The 24598-nt window shown below is 34.4% G+C and overlaps 3 protein-coding genes across 3 annotated transcripts in view; 1 reads left to right on the plus strand and 2 right to left on the minus strand.

Annotated features, from left to right (window-relative positions):
- The window catches only part of LOC123560806 (fibrocystin-L-like), a 121317-nt gene extending 119952 nt beyond the window's left edge, over nucleotides 1-1365 (minus strand). The window contains exon 1 of the mRNA XM_045352964.2: nucleotides 1069-1365. Coding sequence (XP_045208899.2) covers nucleotides 1069-1140 — 72 coding nt within the window. The 5' untranslated portion in view covers nucleotides 1141-1365. The remainder of the gene's footprint in view (nucleotides 1-1068) is intronic.
- An 8662-nt stretch (nucleotides 1366-10027) lies between these two features.
- Nucleotides 10028-14758, plus strand: LOC123560399 (perivitellin-2 67 kDa subunit-like). Its single transcript, XM_053552776.1, has 4 exons — nucleotides 10028-10141; nucleotides 10404-10486; nucleotides 12066-12163; nucleotides 12684-14758. Exons 1-4 carry the CDS (start codon nucleotides 10085-10087, stop codon nucleotides 14246-14248), a joined length of 1803 nt encoding a protein of 600 aa, XP_053408751.1. The 5' UTR covers nucleotides 10028-10084; the 3' UTR covers nucleotides 14249-14758.
- Nucleotides 14759-18194: 3436 nt separating this feature from the next.
- Nucleotides 18195-21420, minus strand: LOC123559351 (uncharacterized). The gene is made up of 4 exons (XM_053516871.1): nucleotides 21244-21420; nucleotides 20069-20133; nucleotides 19740-19822; nucleotides 18195-18489 (listed from the first exon to the last, which is right to left on the minus strand). Exons 2-4 carry the CDS (start codon nucleotides 20120-20122, stop codon nucleotides 18195-18197), a joined length of 432 nt encoding a protein of 143 aa, XP_053372846.1. The 5' UTR covers nucleotides 20123-20133; nucleotides 21244-21420.
- Nucleotides 21421-24598: the final 3178 nt, after the last annotated feature.

The following is a 24598-nucleotide window of genomic DNA, read 5'->3' on the forward strand; positions in this document are numbered from 1 at the left end:
ATATCCATCAACTGTCTACTTTTACATGACTGACCAGTCACAATCAACTTCACAACTGTATTTGATTATGTTTCAAAGCCATATGACAGATTAGGCAAAGTATGAAATGATATGAAAAATGTCCAACAACAATTCCAGACTGATTGTCACAAATTAAGCCCGTCATTGAACTCAGCCTTGTTCAAGGGCCAAAATCCAAGAGTACCTTTGACAATTTAGCTGGTTATCGAACCTGGCTGATTTGATGAAACTGTTCAACTTAGATGGTAAACCTCATATAATCTTTTCGCCAACCCGACTGAGAAAGTATAACCCTTCATGTGTTTTGTATAGTCCAGTAATATGTACAAGTATGCCCACGGGCAGAATGTTCAGCCCGCCAGCTGTCAACTGTGACCATGACCATGAGCCTAGGAACCTGGTTCTTGTGCATGACACTTTGTGTCATAATGGTGAACATTCATGCCAAGTTATATTAAAATCCCAATATGCATGAAGAAGAAATGGGCCGGACAAACTTTAATTTGACTACTGACCTCCAACTGTGACCCCGACCTTTAAAATAGGTACATACGGTTTGCGTATCACACAGTTTCTCATTGAGGTAAACATTCATGTCAAATATAAACAAGATTGGTCTGAGCTCACCGCAAGCAGGCTCGACAAAAATGGACTTTTTCATAATATATGAGCCGTGGCATGAGAAAACCAACATAGTGGCTTTGCGCATTCTGATCAGGATCAACCCTAAATGCCATTTCCTTTCAACTCCTACTGGAATTAGAGAAACTGTTAGGCAACTTAGTGAACAGTACTGATCCTGACCAGACTGCGCAGACTAGTCACAAAGTCACTATGTTTGTTTTCTCATGGCACGGCTCATAAAGCAATTTACAAAAGTCAAACCATTCGGTACTGGTGGTGGTTGGGGCAGATGAACATACATTCCTTACATACTTCGATGGCATGATTATGCCAAAATTGGCAACTGGAAATAATAATTACTGAAAACATGTGATGATACTTTATCCATGGCATTTACTTTAGAAAACAAAAACTAAGTCATACCTGAAAAACGGTTAGTACCGAACCTGGGATTAGGTCGTATTGCAACTTTCCTTCCAGCATTTCAGCTCTCATGTTTTTCTGGTATCATCTGCTGTTAAAATGTTTATGACATATCAAACTTCGCGAAGTTTTGAAGAGCAAATCTAATCTGCCAGCATTGCTAAGCCATTTCTTTCTCAAAGTCATGTCTGATTTACAACTTGGAAAGGTATGAGTTTTTAGATCAGGCGTGCTGAAACACTCCCGCACCCCTTTACGATACACCGAGGCATTTTAACGTTTTCCTTGATATAATTATCCAAAAACTACGTTATGACACAGAATATATAGCAAAGACAGCGAATATTGGATGAATGTATGTTGACAGTTTCAGCACTTCCGGTAGAATGAGAAATATTCCGCGAAAGATAAAAGTTACTGCGCATGCGCGATATTTGGGCACACTGACGTCATTCGTTCACACATGGCGGACTGCAGGTAAACAGCGGTATGAAGAAAAAATTAATTCGCATTAAGGGTACATGGACATAATAATCTCTGCATAAGCGGAAAAGTACTTCACACATGAATATAATTATGGAAAAAGCGGCTGCTCAATGTTGCTCAATCTCCTTTAAGGCAAAGAATGCAAAACTGAATAGCCTTTCGATTGAATAAAAGTCAGGAATATTCTGATAAAAAAGCTATTAACGAGTTTTATCACATGTTTGACGTTGCGGCAGTGTAATAAAGCCATGAAATAAAAACAATAATACACTAGTGTAATAAAGCTTTGACGTTGACGTCGTTTTTAGTATAGGAGACGTTGGTAAAATTGACTTGTTTATATAGTAAATGAGTGTAGAATATTTGATGTTTCAAAAAGAAAAACTAACATGTAATAAAAAGAATATTACATTTGTGTCTTTCCACATTGAATTTATCAAACTCGTTGAATAAAATTGATAAAATGCTCGGCAAAGCCTCGCATTTTATTATTATTCCTTCTCTTGAGAAGAAATATTATAGTTCAGTAAGTCACACTTGACTGAGCTACTCATACCGAAAGCTGTTGTCATTACAAGCTGGCCAATAAAACTCTGTGACCTTAGAAATAACCTCTGACGTTAAACTATTCTTTCCTAATTGAGGCGACTCTCTGACTGAACGTGTTCCGTGGATTACATATTACTAAACCCGAGGATGTTATTTTCTCCATTCTTGAGGAACATAACATGCATTCAGTCGACCAGACAGACATATATCAGCAAATTTAAATGTAAACAGCTAAATATTATCGTTACCTTGAAATGCGTAGTTAATATATGAAAACAAACCCCACTGCGACCCTCTAATTATGCGCAACAAATTCACGCATCGAATCGTAAATGATTAACCGGGTCAATGTTTTATTGCCGTATTTACTCTACTGAAAGTGGTAACAGATTTAATTTGTTGTTGGATTTAACAATTTATGTTAAATAACTAGCGTAAATACTTACTTGAATTTTTTTGGCAGTATAAAACAGACATTGCAACCAAACTTTTACAAGAAGATCATTTTATATTTATATAGATATGCCCTAGAAGAAACTTTTGCTATGCTTTAACTTGTTTTATTCAACTAGTTTAATAAATTCAATATGAAAGGACACTCATGTAATATCCTCTATTGAATTTGACTTCAACTTGTAATGATATCTAATTGCTCTAATTTTGGAATGATGTGATTACACCACGAGCTACAAATTATGCGCAAGTGACAAAGGATGACGCTTCAAATATCACAATTAAAGAAACCACAATATTGGATCAGATTAATTGAATAATGATGGTAAGAGAGTACCAAAATATCTAAACACAAGTAACCGCATAAATTGTCGTGTACGGATGAAGCGTTTTAAATCCTTTTTGTGCATTTCAATTATCTTTAAGTATTTCAGAGAAAAAACGTTAAATTATTTCTAGTAATTATCACTTGAAAAGCAGGAATTAAAAGTTTTACAATTTACTGAATATTACAAAAACAAGTGTCAACAGTCTCTTGCTACAACATTTGTACAAAGGTCAAAACACTTTGTATAACTAAAACATTCCACGATGGTTAATGGAGTGAAATAACAGATTAAGTGTAAAATCTTAATGCTAACTTACTGGTTAACAACTTTTAGATTAGTTAAATGTATTTATTAAAAATATCAGTAAAATCATTTGTAATCTAAATATAATAATTTTTCATGCTTTCTTCATGACTAGAGGTAAACGCACTATTTGCACGGGAATTTCAAGGTTTGACATCTATAGTCAAGCACGATTGTTAGCGCCGATTTTCTCCGCCTCGCACACATACCGGGCGAAACTGGCGTATAAGTCGAGCCGGCCTTATGACATTGTGAGATCCACTATGGCTATCAATTTGTAAAAAAAAAACAATGATAAAATAAGCCTAAAGAGCATTTCATTATCTTGATGATGTCCAAATAATAAAAAACTAGGCCTAAGCGTTCTGAAATTATCGTCCAGAAACAGTTTAACTGTTCTGAGTTACTGTGACCTTTACCTTTGACCTAATAACTTCAAAATCAGTCGGAGTCATCTGCTGGTCATGACCAACCTCCCTGTTAATTTTCATGATCCTAAGCCCAAGTGTTCTTGAGTTATGGTCCAAAACCGATTGGTCTACGGACTGACCGACATATCGACTGACCGACATCCGCAGAACAATATACCCCACCTTCTTCGAAGTGGGGCATAAAGAGGTCCACAATAGAGCCATAACTACATGAAAACAAGAATGTCACAATATACGCCCGTCACAGCACATTTCTTTACACTAGCACCTGTATTTGCAAATGAAATTTTAATTTTGTGGTTGTTTAGTAATTATTGTAATTCTTTTGTTTTTCTAAGTCAACAAAAAACTCCTAACCAGGTAGAGATACCTTAAAATACACCTAAAGTTTGAAAGTAACATCTATGTTGTACCACAGAAAAGTGGTCTTGGTTTTTCACTACGGTCAGTTGTAAAAAAGTTACAATATAAGTTATTTATAGTAACAACTAAGGGAAGTTAATCTTTAAAAAAAACAAGAGGGCCAAGATGGCCCTAGATCGCTCACCTGATAAACACACCATAACAGTGTAAACATGTTTGACCTAAGAATTTCATGGAAACAAATATTCTGGCCAATTTTCATTAGAATTGGACAAAAAATGTGGTCTCTTGAGTTTAAACAAGTAATCTATTTGATATGACCTAGTGACCTAGTTTTTGATACAAGATGACCCATATTCAAATCTGACTTAGATTTCATCAAGGCAATCATTCTGACCAAATTTTATGAAGATCAATTGAAAAATACAGCTTCTATCTCATACACAGGGTTTTTCTTTGAGTTGACCTAGTGACCTACTTTTTGACCACAGATGACCCATATTCAAACTTGACCTACATTTTATCAAGGCAATCATACTGACCAAATTTCATGAAGATCAATTGACAAATACAGCCTCTATCGCATACACAAGGTTTTTCTTTGATTTGACCTAGTGACCTAGTTTTTGTTTCCAGATGATACATAATCTAACTTGACCTAGATTTCATCAATGCAATCATTCTGACCAAATTTCATGAAGATCAATTGAAAATTGTAGCGTCTATCGCATACACAATGTTTTTCTTTGATTTAACCTAGTGACCTAGTTTTTGACCCGGATGATCCATATTCCAAACTTTCCTAGACTTTATCAAGGCAATCATTCTGACCAAAACTCATGAAGATCAGTTGAAAATTACAGCCTCTATCACATACACAAGGTTTTTCTTTGATTTGACCTAGTGACCTAGTTTTTAATCCTAAATAAACCATTTTCAAACTCAGCCTAGATTTTATCAAGGTTATTATTCTGACCAAAATTCATGAAGATCAACTGAAAAATACAGCCTCTATCGCATACACAAGGTTTTTCTTTGATTTGACCTAGTGACCTAGTTTTTGATCCCAGATAACCCATTTTCAAACTCGGCCTAGATTTTATCAAGGCAATTATTCTGACAAAACATCATGAAGATCAATTGAAAAATACAGCCTCTATCGCATACACAATGTTTTTCTTTGATTTGACCTAGTGACCTAGTTTTTGAACCCAGATGACCCATATTCCAACTTTTTGCTAGACTTTATCAAGGCAATCATTCTGACCAAAGATCAGTTGAAAATTACAGCCTCTATCGCATAGTTTACACAAGGTTTTTTTTCTTTGATTTGACCTAGTGACCTAGTTTTTGACCCTAAATAAACCATTTTCAAACTCGGCCTAGATTTTATCAAGGTTATCATTCTGATAAAAATTCATGAAGATCAATTGAAAAATACAGCCTCTATCGCATACACAAGGTTTTTCTTTGATTTGACCTAGTGACCTAGTTTTTGACCCCAGATAACCCATTTTCGAACTCGGCCTAGATTTTATCAAGTTAATCATTCTGACCAAATTTAATGAAGATCAATTGAAAAATACAGCCGCTATCGCATACACAAGCTAAATGTTGACGGACGACAAACAGACGGACGACGGACGCCGGAAATCGAGCGATCAGAAAAACTCACCTGAGCATTGCTCAGATGAGCTTAAAATACAAACTTCACGTAGGCAGTAACTATTTAATATATTTGTGTAGCTTACTGCATCAAAGTATGTAGACTGAAAACAATATTTTAGATATCATTTTCTGAAAAAAAAGTGTTATTTTAGCTGTAAAAATGATCCCGGATAAAATATTTGGAAAAGCTGGAGACAACTCCGCTATGACTTTACTGTAGGCTTAGGTGGCTATTGACCTAGTACCCCATGCAAACTATGCACGTTTTACGTCTGGGCGGGGAAAGGCATGCATAATTGCGTCAAGGATTGGCATTCTGAATAGAAAACTGTGTAAAGATCAAATAAGTAATGTCCTGGGGAAAGTGTAACATTTTCTTTGGAGAAATTTGTCAACAAACAGACGATTTTTTTTTAAAAAAAAAGTCACAATCCACAGAATTTCTCAAAGCAAAATATGTTGGAAAGGCTACTGCTGGAAAGAGAACAAACTCTACTACCCATATATATGCGTCAAAGTATGAGAAAAATCTACAAATATGAAAATATCAAAGAAATCAATTTCAGGACTGTTCGATGCATGACTGTCTTATCACACATTTAACATAGGTAGATTACTTTTCTATTGCACTGATATAACATGGACAGGATTAGGATGAACAAACGGTGTTCACTAAACAATTTCACTATAAAAACAGACTGTTTCCCTTGTGTAAAGAGGGCTTAGGGTAAGTCTCTACATATTTGTATTTTGTATGTATCGATATGCTTCGTTATACCGTAAAATCACATAAGGAAATTCCGCTAAAGGCATATTTATCGAGATACTTCTGTTTCTTGGATTGTTTTTGTATTCTTTTCTCCAGCTAATTTTATTTCCTTTTCTCGAGCCATTTTTATTTCAATTTCTCAAGTTGTTTCTATTTCCTTTCTCGACCAGTTTTTATTTCCTTTCTCATGCTGGTTTGGTTCCTTTCTCAGCCTAGTTTTGTTTCTTTTCTTCAGCTGATTTTATTTCCTTTTCTCCAGCTGTTTTTATATCCTTTTCTCAATCTGTTTCTATTTTGTTTTCTCCGGATTTTTCTCAATGTTAGAGACAATTTACCAGTAAATTAAATACTGCAGTGCAGACTACTGTTTCCGCATACCTAGCAATGAATAATATGACTCTCAGACAAAATGAACTGCCTAGGGAGTAGAGAATTTGGCAGTCTGAATAATACAATTTAAGTTATGAAAGAACAGTGCAGAGAAAGGAAGTGGAGTGTTTATTTTAAGTCATAACATAGATTTCTTCACATTTATTTCCAGAATCCAGTGCTCGGCATCAAGCAGGTAGGCAGTCGGTTATAAAGAAATAAGTAGAATAAGCCTTACGTATGCTTGAACATAACAGTATGCTTGAACATAAAAGTACATAAGGAAATTTTTAGGCTAGGTCTATGAACAGATATATCTGTCTATTTTTATACATGTTTGCAAGAATTAGCTTTGTAGTTAATAGTATTTCAGTTTGATTGACGCCATAATGTTCTCTTACCGGTCAACTTGATCTTTTCTGTACATTATTTTATGTTACAATAATTATAGCTTCATTTATAATTATGTAACAGAACAATATGGAGGCAAACAAAAGAACACTCAAACTGTATAAATGCATTTTTGTCTGGGATAAATAGCATAGTAAGTTCGTTATACATGCAACAAATCCTCAGTTAGAAAAATGGCAAAAATATATGTCAACGTTATCAACTGTCTTTATCAAACTGCTTTCTTGTATTATATGTGCAAAGTAGTGATTTTACAGTAAGGTCAAGTCAAACACTTTATTAGCGTCTCATCACATGTACAACATGTAAAAATTCATCATATAATAGTTAAAAGTACAAGTGTCTTTCTTAACAGAATTATAAGAGACGGATGAGATTAAATTATTGGCTTCAGATTTTAACATGTATATTAACTGTTTCATTATTTCTTATCAAAACTGCTAAAAGGTATGAAGAAAAGCTGTGGAACCCATATTAAAACGTTATAAAAGTAAATGCAAATTCATTATCACACTCCGAAATCTGACGTTTAAAATGGTGTAAAAGTTCAATTTACGATACACAAAAACCTGATTGTTATCCGACATTAAAAGCTCCTTATAAATGCCTTTAATTTGTTGTTGTTGTTTTTTTCAAACAATTATCAAGTTTTGGTTCCATAGAATCACAGCATCTTCAAACCCTTCGAATTAACTATGAGAAGACTAAATGAAATTAAAATGAAAAAAAAAACAATTGGTAGGAGCTATCTACTCGGCAATTTGACACTCTTCTGACATAAACAAGAATATAAAAAAAGGTTTATTTTATTAACTAGCTTACTAGTAAAGTTTTAACCAAAGCAGTGGTATAATTATAGGTTATTAGCTTTGTATCTGGAAATATGCACGAGTTCTAAGCGGAAATATTGCGCGACTTTAGGAGCGCAATATTCTTCCGCTGAAGAACGAGTGCATATTTCCCGATGCAAAGATAATAACCTTTTTATTACATACACATCTACACGTATAAATATAATGTAAATATCATAAATTTGTTCAATAGCCTGAATAGGATTGACAATACTAAACTAAATAGAAAAAAAAACAACACTGAATTACGTCACGCACCCGATATGAAATTCAGGCGTCAGTGTATGGAAAAATATTGACGTTTCCGGTACTAGTGTAACTTAATGGGGAATAGAAACGTGTATGTAATAATTTCATAATCGGCAAGCTAAACATATATAACTTATCATAAACTTCGCGATCCTCTTATATTACTGCGACCATGTATAGATTCATGGCAGCACCAACTGTGAATATTTTTTTTAATATTCAAGCTACAGAACATATCTCTTATTTGCAATATAATAAAGCCATTCTTTATTCATTTAGATTTTCATACCTCCCTTTCTCTTAACCTATCTGGTGCAACGCTACATCTAAATTTGGCTTTTGCACTTCTTTAATGAGGAGGCATTGCAAATTTCACATAATTTTCAGTAATAAGATCTGTCTTAAACAACGTTTATGTTCTAAATTTGTCTCTTCCATTTCCTGTGCAAGAGTTTTCATTGTTTACAGGTAATCTCCATTTATCAATTTCAATAGCCAAAAGTTTGGATTCAACACTTGCGACATATGACTTTGAGCAAACGTTATGCAAGTTACAAAACTGTTCAAGATTGATACTATCAAGCATATTTTTCACTCGGAATATTGTATTTTTACAATTTACACCTGAAACTACCTTTTACCAACAAAAATCCTTTTTATTTAGCCTTCATTCATTCGTGTTTACAAATTTACATTGCTGTCTTACAATAGCACCCTATTGGCTTCCATTTGTTCAGGTTTAACCTGTTAATTGCAGCCGAGTATTCTCTAAAGTAAACATGTTGCAAAATATGTAACTAAAACGAATACGTAAGTTAAACTTTAGCCTGCTAAATTTCTATAATGGACTGGTCCTTCATTCAATTTGGGCAGTAGCATTTATTATTCGAAGGGGTGTTTACCGAAAATTTACTGACTGAATAGCGAACAGTGCAGACCATGATCAGAATGCACGGATGTGCAGGCTGATCTTGGTCTGCACTGGTCGCAAAGGCAAAATCACTTGCCGCCAGCAGGTCAAAGGTTAACTATTTGCACGAAGATTGTACAAAAAATGATCATGTATATTTTTTAAAACAAAATGATCTAATTTCTCTTCCTGCTGGTTTGACAAGCCTGCTCGAGAATGTTTAGTTCCTTGTTTGATCAGATCTTTATTGGCGATCCTGTATTACAATACACCGGTAATTAACTTATTTTGTACAATGATAAATAGCCTTATTCACTGAAATAGCACCAATATCGAATATAACCATACCCGGACAATATTGTATAATTAATTAGAATTAATTATGTTTGTTCACTGATAAAAATTAACATCAATAGTTATTTTTCTCTTTAATTGTATTTCTATCTTTTAAACATTATCTAACTAATGTCCGCCTATTTTTTTTTTATTCTGTGATTGAAAAATTGATGGTCATTTTATTTCTATACACACTAGATAGCGAGACCCCACTAACAGCTACATGATGGATGTCAAAGCAACTCGGTCCCAGTGGACTTAAAATTGCCCATCATGGTGTCATCCACCTGGTCCAGAAAACACAAGTCCAGCTGTAATTTAATAATGGTGAACGCAAAACATGCTGTTTGTCTTGAAAAGTCAAGTCATGATCTCTTTTAATAAGATGTGTCTAATTCTATCAAATGTGAAACTGGCCCAAAATCTTACGAAGTTTGTAAACAACATCCCCATAAAAGCATAAGTTCCGTTAGAAACATAATTTCGCTAAAATTCTAATTTGTTGAATTATCTTAACATTATTTAAAGTTGCAAGAGTCATGGACGTAATGGAGGAGGTTTCATCGGGAGGAACCAACAGAGCTTTGAACAAACGAGTAAGAATAACCCAAACTATGTTATTTTATCAATTGCACTTTCTCAGTTTAAAAAACGTTATAAAATCGAACATGTACCCTTTGCTGATATATAAAGTGCTTAAGAAAAGTTATAGAAAGTCAAACAAATACCATACAAAATAAGTCGCCGGTGGTGATTAATGAATTGATGAATAAATATATCACTCTCTTTTTACACCTGCATATTTGTTCTATAGTAATTTTATCAGTAGAGATCAGTACTATTTTACATATATTCCAGGCCCTTCTTAAATATGGCATGCTTGGTCTCGCTGTAACAGCCATAGTTGTAACTGTGGCGGTGATTGAAGCAAAACGTTCAAGGTATGTATGTTTTTCCACTAGCAGCCGATCTCATTTAAAAGTATATTTTATTCGTCTAAATTCTTTGCTCAAAAGCAAACTTTGCGGAAGAAAACAATAATGGATCGTGAATCCACGCAATTTTACACCTTTCTTGTTACCTTTGTACTGACTCTGTTTGTACCAATACCGCCGACAACCTTTAGGTCATATGGCTATTTTTCAACTTTTAATGTTTGAAGAAGACGCCGGATAACAATAAAATTTGTTAGATCCTTTTGAATCACAAGATACCAAGCCACGACTTGGTTCGTCCCTTAAACCATCGGTGCACTACATGTAAGTCAGATGTGTTCCTATAATAACGACCCCTACCAGGGTTTGAACGCTTGCTTGAAACGGGCAAGTGATTCTTAGTCAATGACTTGGCCAAGGATTCCCCATATTGCTTTCCTATTTTTGAGGTGTTTTAACGCCTTTTGATTACATTTTACAACAATGAATATTTTAATGAGACTTCTCACAGTGGTAATTAAACATATGGTCTATGATTTGATGAAATAAGATTTGTATGACATTTGCCAATAAATAAAGAGATCCGCACATTTCAAACTGATTTAATGACATTTTTTAAATATAATATTTTATCTCGGAAAAGATGATAACATTGCTGTTTTAGTTAATTTTCTCATGGATTGCCTTTAATTTCATAACATAATTTTCATTTCCGTATGCCAAGTCCAGGATTTATTCTATGTTATCCGAATAAATTACGGTACGTCGATACTTCCGGTTTATCAAACGTGCAGAACTACCTTAACACAGTTATAGCTATGTATGAAACTGACTAATCCTCGCGTGGAGAGCAAACACTGCAAGAAAATATTTGATCACTTGTAAATGAAATCGCAAAAATTGGTAACGATACACCAGAACAAGGAAGCATAATAATCAAGACAAATTTTACCCCCGTCGTAAAAGGTCTTAAATGTAGAAAATAGATCACGAGCGCTACAACCAGTATTTTTTTCACTTAATGATTGGACAAAACGTTCCTATTGTGGATAAAGCAAATATTACATAACTAGAGAAGGAAGTACAATATCTGATACTATCTTGATACCTTATGGACATTGACCTACATCATCATTTCGGTAAACAAAAACTACTAGTATGTGATAAGATTATCTGCAATATTATTTAATCACAATATAATCGGAAAATGAATTACAAAACATTGAGGGAAAGTACAATATTAAAAACATTAACCGTGCAGGGAGATTATTGTGCTCCACGTGCAACAATCTTGATATAAATATGTCTTCCAGGTTTAAATAAAATTGGACAATGGGCAATGAATTTAAGGGTCTTAGTGAATATAACATTGATTTGTCTTAATGTACAGAAAGTATGCTTGTATGGAGAGTCAATCAGATAGAACACTTCATGCCTTCCGCTTTTATTTGGCGTCGGCCGTTTCCTGGACAACCTTTTACATATTTCGTATGTAATGAAATATTAACTTCTTAACATTTTGTTAGTAAAACTATTATCTGTTAAGGGCATAATGTATTTGCAGATATTTCTTATCTGTTTCCAGTGATTTAAAAGATTTACTTGACAGACTACCAGCAGGCGACACTGCGTCTGACTCGTCCCATCAGGATGTACCATTGAAGGGAAAATATCAACTAGCAGGTGAGTTACACATGTAATTAAACTACACGTATGCATATGAGATAACATGTAAATCCATGTGAAAAGGTTTTTGCACAATGTTAGGAACGCTTAAAGGATTAACAGACTATATAATTATTAGCTTTTATGATGTTGATGTTTAAATCGGTCACTTCCGTAAATTAAGTTCCCTTTAATATTGTCTACGTAAACAGTCAATATGATCTAATCAGTTTTTTAAAATTCATATCAAATATTCAATATACATGTATGTAATGGATGAATAAAGTAAATCGACATTGATCGATAAGATATTTTCAAAGTTCTTCCATAAACTGTATGTCTTTTATTTAATGACGCAAAAGGTATTTTTTTCATTGAAATATTTACTAAAGCAGTGACGTTGACGTCGTTTAAAGTATAGGAGATGTTGGTCGAATTCATTTGGTCTTTCCACTTCAGTAAACAGAATTTAAGGTAATTCAATTGTATATTTAGTATTATTTACGCATGAATGTTTTAAGTTGTCATATCATTTTAGTAATAAAGCCAGACAATCTTCACCAAAATTGTCAAGGGTCTGACTTTAAGCTGTCTTTTGCCGATGTGGACTACGCTCTATTGGGTTACAACATATTGAGAGGGTATCCCCTTGCAACTGGCCATGATCCCGGTTTTACGTTACCAATATTCAGGGCCGATTATTCATCCGGTGGCCAGACGGCAGATTGTAGGTATAGTGTCCCAGATGGACTTGTGATAATTCCTGACGTATCTTGTATTACTTCGTTTACGTCCACAACTGTTAGAAACAAATTTGAGTTTGCAAAAGCTTTGTCAACATCCGCACACGTTGAAGGAGGTGGCTGGGGTGTAAAGTTTTCTGCCAGTGCTGGTTACAAAAAATCTTCGTCCGAAATTGCAAAGGGTGAAAGTGTATATATAATTTCGACCGCGAAATGCCATTACTATTTCAGTAAATTAATAACCGATGCAGCTCCTCGCTTCGATGACGTGTTTATGCAATGGCTGCATAAACTGAACAACACACATTGGAAAGGCGACGGTCGGTCTCAGACATATATTGATTTTTTAGACAGATATGGGACACATTTTCCAACAGAAGTAACCTTTGGGGCTAGTTACACGTACGAATATACAATGTCGGCGCAGGATTACCAAACGAAAACCGAAAGCGGTGTAAATGTTGCTGCAGAGGCTAGTTATTCGGGACTCTTTAGTATTGGGGGTGGTTTTAGCTTAGATTCTTCTCAGAAACAATCGGCTTCGGAATTTTCAAAATCGGTGCAAACAAAAACGATAACAATAGGGGCAGCACCGCCGGCAAATGGGGATGCAATGACTTGGGCTTCAGAAGTTAAAACAAGTCCAGTCCCTACCAGTTATAAATTAGCGTCAATTGAGTCACTTTTCACAGACGAATACATGAAAACGCTAAACATTGGTCATTCTCGTATTCGAAAGAACATCGAAAATCAAAAATATAGATATTGCCAATTTCTCCAGGTCACTGGTCAGGTTGAGTCCTGTAGAGAGTTAGCTCCGGGTATAACACTAGAACGCACAAAGTTGCAAACAACCAACATGAACACAAGTGTTGTTGTATCAATCTCCGACTGCCTTGAACAGTGCTTGCAAAATGTTAATTGCGCTGCAATGTCTTATTGTGTCACATGTTCAAGTAACGTCACCGAATATAAAACATGTTACATGTTTAAAGAAATTAATTCTTCAAGATACAGTGCATTAAGGACAGATGACACATTTGTTTGGCAAAGTTACATCTTTTCGGATAAGGTCAACTATTCCATAGAATTTGTTAACACAGCCATCGTTGGGGTTGCTCGTGGATTAGAGGATGATAACGACAAAAAAGCCAGCAAGTCACGATGTGAAGAACTATGTATGAATGATGCTTACTGCGTGGCATATAGTCACTGCGACTGTACAGATAAAGTTTCACGTTGTCAGTTGTACAGTGAAGGACAGGTTAAAGGACTATACGTCGAATCAGGCACAAAAACAAGTTTCATTTCAAGTCGATTTTACGGACTCCGGACAACAACAATGTCACCAAATACATAATTCACCTGACAAAGAAAAAAAAGTTATCAGTAATTTCAATGGCTGAGTACTTCTTCACCTGACAAACAAAATTAATTATCAGTAGTTGCAGTGGCCGATCAATGTGCGGAATAAACGGTATAAAGCATACATTTGCATAAGAATATAGCATGTACTTAATATTGTTTTGTGTTGATTTTATTTGAGATTTCTATCTTCTAAAGTCAAGCAAATAAATCTGAAAATAAACTTCTTCATGCATCATACGTAAATCGCACAACAGTTTGCGAAATGTTTATCTTATATTATGTAATTTTACTTTAAATTAAACATTACATTAACCTGCTTATCAACTAAAGAGTACATTAATAGTGTTGCAATCAACGAGGGGTCAATGTATGTTTGAAGTTTTTGATTCAATAAAATAACATGACGGGGAAAAAAACACCTGTCTTCCGTTGATTTCTATGGTACGAACGTATTATATTTTTCTTTTTAGCACACATATTACAGCTTTCAAAATAAAATCTTCTGTATTGAATAACCCAAACTAAGATTGTTTTTAGCTCACCTGACGACGAAGTGCTCAATGTGAGCTTTTGTGATCGCCCTGTGTCCGTCAACAATTTGACTGTTAACACTCTAGAGGTCACAATTTTAGCCTAATCTTAATGAAACATGGTCAGAATGTTACCCTCAATAAAATCTTAGAGGAGTTTGGTATTGGGTCATCTGGGGTCAAAAACTAGGTCACCAGGTTAAATCAAAGGAAAAGCTTGTTAACAATGTAGAGGTCAAAATTTTAGCCCAATCTTAATGAAACTTAGTCAAAATGTTACCCTCAATAAAATCTTGGAGGAGTTTGATATTGGGTAATCTGGGATCAAAAACTAGGTCACCGGGTTAAATCAAAGGAAAAGCTTGTTAACAATCTAGAGGTCACAATTTTGACCCAATCTTAATGAAACTTAGTTAGAATGTTTCCCTCAATGAAGTCTTGGACGAGTTTGATATTGGGTTATCTGGGGTTAAAAACTAGGTCACCAGGTCAAATCAAAGGAAAAGCTTGTTAACACTCTAGAGGTCACAATTTTGGCCCAATCTTAATGAAACTTGGTCAGAATGTTACCCTCAACAAAATCTTACAGGAATTGTAAATTGGTTTATCTAGTGTTAAAAACAAGATCACCAGATGAAATCAAAGGAAAAGCATGTTAACACTGTAGAGTCCATATTTATGACTGTAACTTCTTGAAACTTAGTCAAATTATTGATCATGATAATTTTAAAATCCAGTTTGAATTTGGTTCATGTATGGTCAAAAACTAGGTCACCAGGTCAAATCAAAGGAAAAGCTAGTTAACACTCTAGAAGCCACATTTATGACCTAGTCTTAATGAAACTTGGTCAGGATGTTAATTCTTATGATATATACATCAAGTTCAAATATGGGTCAGGTGGAGTCAAAAACTAGGTCACCAGGTCAAATCAAAGGAAATTTTGAATATTAAGAACAGTATGGCTGTTTATTTTTCTCAATTTTGTTCTCTCTTATATAGGGAACAAAGCTCGAAAGAATGCCGTTTTAGTGCTTCATAGATAAAATTTTCAGACGTTTCTACCGTTTGTCAATCATGCTTTATTAAAAGAATGTAGACAGACACAAATGTAATTTTGTTTTTATCGCATATAAGCTTTTCTTTATGAAACAACAAAATGTCTTTTTTCTTTAAACATTCGTCGCTTTCGTAAATATCTTAATGACTAATTACCTCGTGAGACGTTAAATAAAATACATGCAGTTTATGGAAGGGCTAAGAAATTATCACATTAGAGAGTTTGAGATTTCAACCTTCGCCTTCCCCTTCAACGTCTCTCATATATATATTTGGGGTAAAACGTCAACAATATGCGTGGATTTTATTTATATCTGACGTTGCTACTAAATTTTTCCATGTAATTTCAATTAAACCTAAGACTTTGTTTTATTACTATGTGAAATAAAAAGCTTAGTTTCTGGATTTCTGCTTATTAAGTTATTCGATTATCCATATGTATAACTGGACTAAATTTGATGCGAAACACTATCAATAAGTATAAGAATATTAAAGTTTTGTTTGGCTAATGATTTTAACTAAATACATTGAATTGAACCTGGAAGTATGAAGTTATCAACTGATTTTGAGAAACTTTGAGATTTTGTTCAAACTTTAACTTCTACGGCATATTTGTGTCCTCAGGCGGTATTGATTATACCAGATGGGCCTGTTTGTCGTAAGAAGTGAAGTTTTTAACGTCTACGAAAGTCAAAACTTCAGTCTTTGTACATCTACTCTGTCCACATACACGGCATCAAAGACTGAAATCTGGATGGAGGCACATGGCATGACAGTCATTTTACTTGAAAAATGAATGATAACGCGCGATTATCATTTGGTGGAACATTTTATTTTAACCTCCAAATAGAATCAATCCGTTTCTGCCGGACACTTAATAAGATAATTGCGTTTTAATTATAAACATAAAATGGTACTAGTAAGACGGAATTTTTTTTGAAGTATCAGACAATTTTGATCTATGATATCATGATGCGAGAGGTTTCCTGTTAGCCGTATGGGATAGCTCAATCTCCATTCTTTACATGCACGGACCCAGAGGGGCATTTGGGTCAATCCCCCTTTGATTCTTACATTTTACAAAGAAAATCGGTCTTGAAAGTCGGTGTGACTACCCCCCCCCCCCCCCCCCCCCCCCCCCCCCCCCCCCCCCCTCCCACCTTAAAGTTGGTGTCCCTCTAACCAAAATACAAAATTCCTTGATCTGCACATGCTTCACTTATGAAATAGTATATTCAAACAAATACGTGTATATGCCCACATGTTATTTTGTGCGACAATTTTCGTCTTCACCTAACAGTTCTTGACTGTATCGCTAGACACAAGGTGAATTGGCACGATTATATTGTGCTGTCTGAGAGTTTGACATTATACAGAGTCAAACTGAGTGTCATGATGCCAAAACGAGAGTATCTTACATTTGTTTCAAATCGCTTGTTAAATGTATTAATTAAGTGTGTATATTGGCTTGTATTATCAACATAATTATCTTTTAAAAGGTTAGATTTTCAACAGGAACAGTCTACAAGTAAAACGCGTCTTTTAAGGAATTCGATGTACAAAGTACCAGTTCAAAGTAAAAAAAAACTTTAAGAAAAACTATGAAATGCTAGTCAACAGCTTTTGTGTTTGCTTCATCTCATATATTTAACTTCAAAGTATATCGAGAAATGCATTTGTTGTAGTTGATGTCTCATGTTTTTGTTTAAAAAATATTAACTGTAATATCTTTCAAGAACACCATCAACAATAGAATACGTTGATATGATTATCATTTTTATTTCCTCTATTCGATTTACATTATGCTATTTTATATAAATGCAATTTTGCCTTAAGGGCCATACTGACCGAAGGAATTGTCTTCAGAAAGGACCAAGATCGTGTGTGATACAATTGTTGCAGTTTGTTAAAACCTCTATATAATAAGCTGCTATTGTGCAAACAAGGTCAAAATAGTTATTTTTGGCCCTTTCAGGGGCCATAACTCTGGAACCCATTATGGGATCTGGCCGTTTTTTTTGTTGTTTTTTTTTTGTTTTTTTTTTTGTAATCGCACTAATATCCATGTGATGATATGTTAATTGAAATGTTTTTATTTAATTTTCATTTCTAAAACCTCTTGTAAAAGTCCTGCACTTTCGGACAATTGATATCAAAATGCACGAGAAAAACGATCATAATTGCAGACAAATTGAATGGGCGGATTAAAAGAAGTAAGGTTTATTCTAAAGTTTAAAATCTCAAGAAATTTTAATCGAACTTCAACTTCATACGTTAACTTCGCAAGAGACGTTGAAGGGGAAGGCGAAGTTTGAAATCTCAAACTCTCTATTAATCAATGTTGCTTTACTTTACATATCCATTACATATATCATTGAATGTTTAGTTGAATTGAATTTCAAAACACTGATTATATAGATTATATGAAACATCAACATAATAAATCTAATGATTATATTGTCTCTCAATCCTTTAAACGTACATTGTGCAGATTTATATGTTATGTCATATGCGGACGTGTAGTTTGGATACACATTGTGAAACTCACCTGCTAGTTTATACGTGCCCTTCCATGGTACATCCTGATGTGACGAGTCAGCAGCTGTGTCTTCTGCTGGTAGTTTGTCAAGTAAATCTTTAAAATCACTGGAAACAGACAAGAAATTATCTGAAAAAATATATTTCCCTTAATGGATAATTGTTTTACTAAATAGATATTTCATTACATACGAAATATGTAAAAGGTTGCCCAACAAACGGTCATTGTTATGGGAATGGTGCTAAATAATAGCGGAAGGCATGAAGTGATCTATCTGATTGACAGTCTTTCTATCCGAGCGAACTTTCCGTTCTTTAGGAGATGTGTCCTACACAAGTTAGTGTTATATTCACTCAGGTCCTTAAATTGTCCAATTTTCTTTAAAATTGAAAATAAAATCTATGTTAAATTTGTTGTACGTGCAGCACACTTATGTCTCCCTTCACAGTTACTGTTTTGAATATTTTACTTTCTCTCACATTTCTTTTAAATTTCGATGTAAATGAGATGTGGAACCAAAATTTGCAGTCCTGTTTGGCGCCATGTAACTTATACTGTGTTGGTGCTCCGTAAAACCCAAATAAATAAATAAATGTGACTCATTTTCCATTATATTGATCTTATAACATACTAGTGGTTTTTGTTTTTGTTCCTTCTCTGTTTATGTCATATTTGCTTTATCCACAGTCAGGTTGTCCTGTTCAAACATTGCTGGTTGTAACGCAAGTTATCTATTCTCTACCTTTAAGATCTGTTATGACGGGGGTACAATTTGTCAAGATTATTATACTTCCTTGTCCTTGTGTATCGTTATTACCCTTTACAAGTGATCGAATATTTTGTGTCAGCTAGAACTGTGAAACCAAAATTATTGGCGTACCGTAATTTATCTAAAATCTGGAGTGGGCATACGGAAATAAAAATAATTTTATGAAATGAAAGGCAATCCATGTGTAAATTAACTAAAACAGCAATGTTACTATCTTTTTTCAAGATAAAATATTACATTGAAACGTTTGATACATTAAGTAAGTCCAAAAATGTATTGAAATAGCTTTAAATGTGCGGATCTCTTTACTTATAGGCAAATGTCATACAAATTTTATTTCATCATATCATAGACCATATGTTCATTTACAACATGTTTACCACTTTGCAAACATATTATCAACAATGTGATTTTCCCATAGACTTCCATATGAAAACTTGTGTGTGGTTTAAATTTTTCAAATCAGTCTTACCAAAAATGGAGCATATGACCCACATTTTGACAATTTTCTGAATATTTTTTGCAGTTTGAAAATTTAACAGTATATAATCTAAAATTAGATCGGCCGTCAGTAAAATACATACATACCTTGAACGTTTTGCTTCAACCACCGCCACAGTTATAACTATGACTGTAACAGCGAGGCCAATCATTCCATATTTAAGAAATGCCTGGAATATATGTAAAATAGTATTGTTTTCTACTGAAAAAATGTTATGGAACAAATATGCAAGTGTAAAAAGAGAATGATATCTTTATTACCGGCGACTTATTTTGATTGGTAATTGCATGATTTCTATAATAATGACTATTCTAAAGTACTTTATATATCAGCAAGGGGTATATGTTCAATTTAAAAACGTCTTATAAACTGAGATACTGCAATTAATAAAATAAAATATTTGGGTTATTCTTACTCTTTTGTTCCAAGCTCTGTTAGTACTGCCCGTTGACACGTCCATTATGTCCATGCCTCTTGCAACTTTAAATAATGTTAAAATAATTAAACATATTAAAAGATTAGCGAAAGTATGTCTCTTATGCGTTTACAGGGATGTTGTCTACAAACTTCGCAAGATTTTGGGTCAGCTTCACATTTGATAGATTTAGCTTCTCAATAAGTTGGACTGTTTTTGCAAAACATGTTGGCGTTTAGTCCAATAAGTTGACGTTGCTTTCATCTTTAGCATGGATTCGGTACAGAGGAAACTTACCATGTTAGCATTTTTGTCACTGTCACTGACCATCCTTTGACCGTTTTCGTATATTTAATGAATATTTCTTGATGCTCTGTTTTCTGCAAATGCGGCGAGGGCATTCGTTTATGGTTCTTTATGGTTCTTGCTTTTTATATAAATTGACGAGAGCATTTTCATCTTTAAAAGCGATGCCTTCTGATACTGTAAGGAATTTACCTTGCGGGATACCTTGCTGTGTTTCTTTGTTCGTTTCATTCTTGTCATCTGTATCTTTTACCTTTTGCACGTATTTTGTGTATATCTTAACACCTTTACCTACTGGATACGATTGATTCTGCCTTTGCGACCATTGCAGATCCTAACCAGCATGCACATCCGTGCAGTCTGATCAAGATCTGCACTGTTCACCATTCAGTCAGTATCTTTTACGTAAAGACCCTTTATAATAGTTAAAGGAACTGTCCAAATTGAATGATGGACAAGTTCATTCAAGAAATTTAGCAGTGTACGTGTCAATCATGTACATATTCATAATAAACGCTGTAACGTGTTTGCGGTTTATGGAGCCTGTGTTCTTTAAACTTCACTTGGTTATGTTTGTTTAGAAATGCAGCGCCGCGCCATAAAACATAATTTGGTATCTATAACACTTTACAGGTTTCCAATTGTTGACAACAGTACTTCGTTCGAGGGCTGAACGAAAATACTGTCTTTTGTTAGAGTTTACTACAACCCTAGAAACACTAATAACACAGATACATTTCTAAAATTACAAAATGTTAACCTTAAAGCTACTTTTTATACGATTAAAACTTTAACATTAAAGATATGATGATACATTATATGTTTTTGTTAATTAACTTATAGAAAATAACTGAAGACAATTAGCTTACCTACTCAAAGAAAATATTTCTAGCCAAAACACGCCAAATGCACCTTGGCAGGAAAAATATCAAATTTGTAATGATAAAAAATAGTTATACGGCTCTTTTTTGTAAATGAAAGATAACATATCGCAGTTGTCAGGTAACACATCAAGGCTCTAGGTTATGAAAAGTCAAAACAGAACCGATTGGTTTAAAATGTTTCAGTAAGGTGCAATCAAAATCCTTTTGACTGATAATTTGATGCGATTAGAAAAAAAAGCGGAAGTAATTCTACTGTGAACGGAAGTTATGCTTTCTCAATATTAAACTGAAACTGAAACTGATTTATTTGATTAAATGCCTATTTCAATACAATGACATATTCAATGTAGGGACTTACCCTAAGCCCTCTTTACACACGGGAAACAATCTTTTTATAGAGTAAAATTGTTGAGTGAACAGCGTTTGTCTATCATAATCCTGTCCATGTTATACCAGTGCTGTTATCTGCTATACATGAAAACACAGTCATGCATCTAACTCCTGAAATTGATTTATTTGATGTTCTCATATTTCTAGATATTTTGTACATACTTTGACGCATATATAGGCCTATGGGTAGCAGAGATCATTCTCGCTTCAGCAATATCTTTCTCAACATATTTTACCTAGCAAACCTATTGGGTTTTAACATTAAAAATCGTCTGTTCGTCGACAAATTTCGCTTCAAATCATGCATGATTTTCTTTTGTGCCTTAAGGTACAAATTTCTACAAAATGCTTCATCCCCTTCCGTTTGGATCCGTCCATATCCGTCCATATTTACATACACGTTTGTTCGTTTTATGGACTGAACGTGTATAGGTCGACCACATTTCAGATCCGTGACCAATTATGCAGAACAGCTGATTCGCCAAAAAAAAGGATAGGATGACATATATGTAATACATAGTAAAGCGGTATAAGTTACGGATGAATATAAACGAGTGCATGACCCAAAGGATATGGCGTTGGCTTAAAAGCTTTCTTTTCGAGGATCGAGCCTTGGAAAGTTCACATTTGTATTTTTTTTCAGTCGTTTGTTTTAATAAAGACCTTATTACGGAGGGTCTGCAAATAGTTTCATCTTCAGACTGTTCTAGGTGTACTGACCATGTACTCTCAGTTTGACAGAAATACTGGGAGTTAGATATTGCTATAAACGATCTTCTAGCACCAGAGATCATCGAGCTTAACTCGGATCCCGATTCAACATCTGACTAAGGGACTGATACAGCTGAAGGTTGGTAGAAACAATGATAGAAAAATTAAGCCAAACATTATTACTAAAATATATAAAAATAGCGTTTACTAGAGAAAAAATAAGGCAGAATAATAGGCTTGAAATCGCACCTCACGGTTTTAAATCATTACGCTCTACCAATTGCGCCAGCGATATAACCAAGTTCATTGTACAACTCGTTTAAATGGTTCAACCGTGTTGTTGTACTTACAAAATAAACTGGTCCGGTTTAAAGGTTTGTCACGGATACGATATTTCTATCAAATGCTTCTTCTCCTTCCGTTTGGGTCCGTCCATGTTTACAACACGTCTGTTTATTTTATGGACAGTGAAGAAAGCATGCATATCAACTTACTCTATAGAGATTTACCCAAAGGTATGGACCGAATATCGATATAACCCATTTGAAAAAGCGTGTATTCCGTCACGGCTTGAAACACGCGGTCGAACTACACAAGAAAGTTTTAGCGGAGTTGTCTCCATTTTTCCAGATATTTTACTCGGATTTCTTTTCAGCTCAAATAACTCTTTTTCAGAAACTGATATCTGAAATATTTTTCAGACAGCGTACTTTGACGCAGTTAGTTAAAAATATATATATAATAAATAGTGCCTGCTTGAAGTTTGTATTTTAGTTACAATGCCTATTCAATGGCCTTTTTCATAAACAAACTCTAAGACATTGATGATATTTAATGTACACATTCGCATAATGTTAAAATCTAAGTTACACATAGCAACTGCTGTTATCGCATATAAAACAATTATCAATATATTTGAAACAAAGGTAAAAAGTCCCTAACATAAGTGACTTAATATTGTTTTTAATGTTTCAAGTGATTCACCTCTTTGCTTAATGCTAAAGGCAGTTCATTCCAAAGTTTTGGATCAATAGTACAGAAAATTTTGCCATTAATTTTTTTTTACACTTGTTGTATGGAACAGCATAGCGACATTCAGAATTTCCTCACGTTCTCACTCCTTGCCTACTAAGAACATACTGTGTATTAAGCAGTTCTGCTAAATACAAAGGTGTTCTGCATACAAAGCTTGTTTGGATCTGTCACTGGTAAGGTCAGACTTTGCACACATGTTTTGAATACGTTGCACCTTACGCACCTCACCGTTAGTTACACCATACAGAATGATACTGCAGCAATCCTGTTTTGAAGTAACTAGGGACAAAACTAAAATTTCAGTGGCTGTTTTTGTTGAATATTTTCGGATATCTTAACTCTTAGTTAATTCCACATGACTTTACGACATTTGCGATTTACATGATAAGTTCAAAGTTTCATAAAAATGGCCAAAGATAACTAATCGTGCGTTCATATTTGATGTCATCACCAGCAATGTAATGCGAATTTGTAAAACATTTGTTCAGTTGAGGTCTACTACCAAATATAGCAAATTCAGTTTTTGAAGTGTTCATTTTCGGTTTGTTTCTATTCATCCAGTCATTGATTGTAACTGTGCACCGTTCGAGGTCTCTGATTGCTTGTGATTCTATAGGAACAGATGTGGGACGAAAGCATTTATTTGCTTTATGGTCATCAGCAAAACCGTAGAGGGATATTTATTTTGGAATGGCATCAAATAGTGTTCCAGCGTATATGAGATATGAGCCACGGACCAAGGCAACTGCCTTCAAGCACACATAATTTTACAGACACCGTACTGTGCTTTTAGGACATCTAGCAGAATGTCTTTGCCGACAGCGTCAAATACCCCATTGAGTAACTTGCAATAAGGGCCGTGACTTCCTATCTATCCATATCACTAAGAAGATCATTAACCTAAAAATTCACAGGAGTGATATTTCCTTTATGCAGACTGGTTTTAAGGCAAAATACTGTTATGAATTACATCTTCATTTAATCTGAGAAGCTTACTCAGTAAGTTTTGACAGAAACGATAACTTATTCACAAGACAATAGTTGGGAAGCTCTAGTTCAATACTAGCTTTTTAGCAGGAGTCTAGCAACAGCTTTTTTTTCTCCGGTAAAACATCTTGTTGCAATGAGAGATTCACCAATTTAGTGATGCTAGGCAGAAATTCATTTACAAGTGATTTGAATGCGTGTCGTTCAGTTCAATGGT

This window comes from Mercenaria mercenaria, chromosome 10 (genome assembly GCF_021730395.1).
Source record: "Mercenaria mercenaria strain notata chromosome 10, MADL_Memer_1, whole genome shotgun sequence".
NCBI classification, from domain to species: Eukaryota; Metazoa; Mollusca; class Bivalvia; order Venerida; family Veneridae; genus Mercenaria; species Mercenaria mercenaria.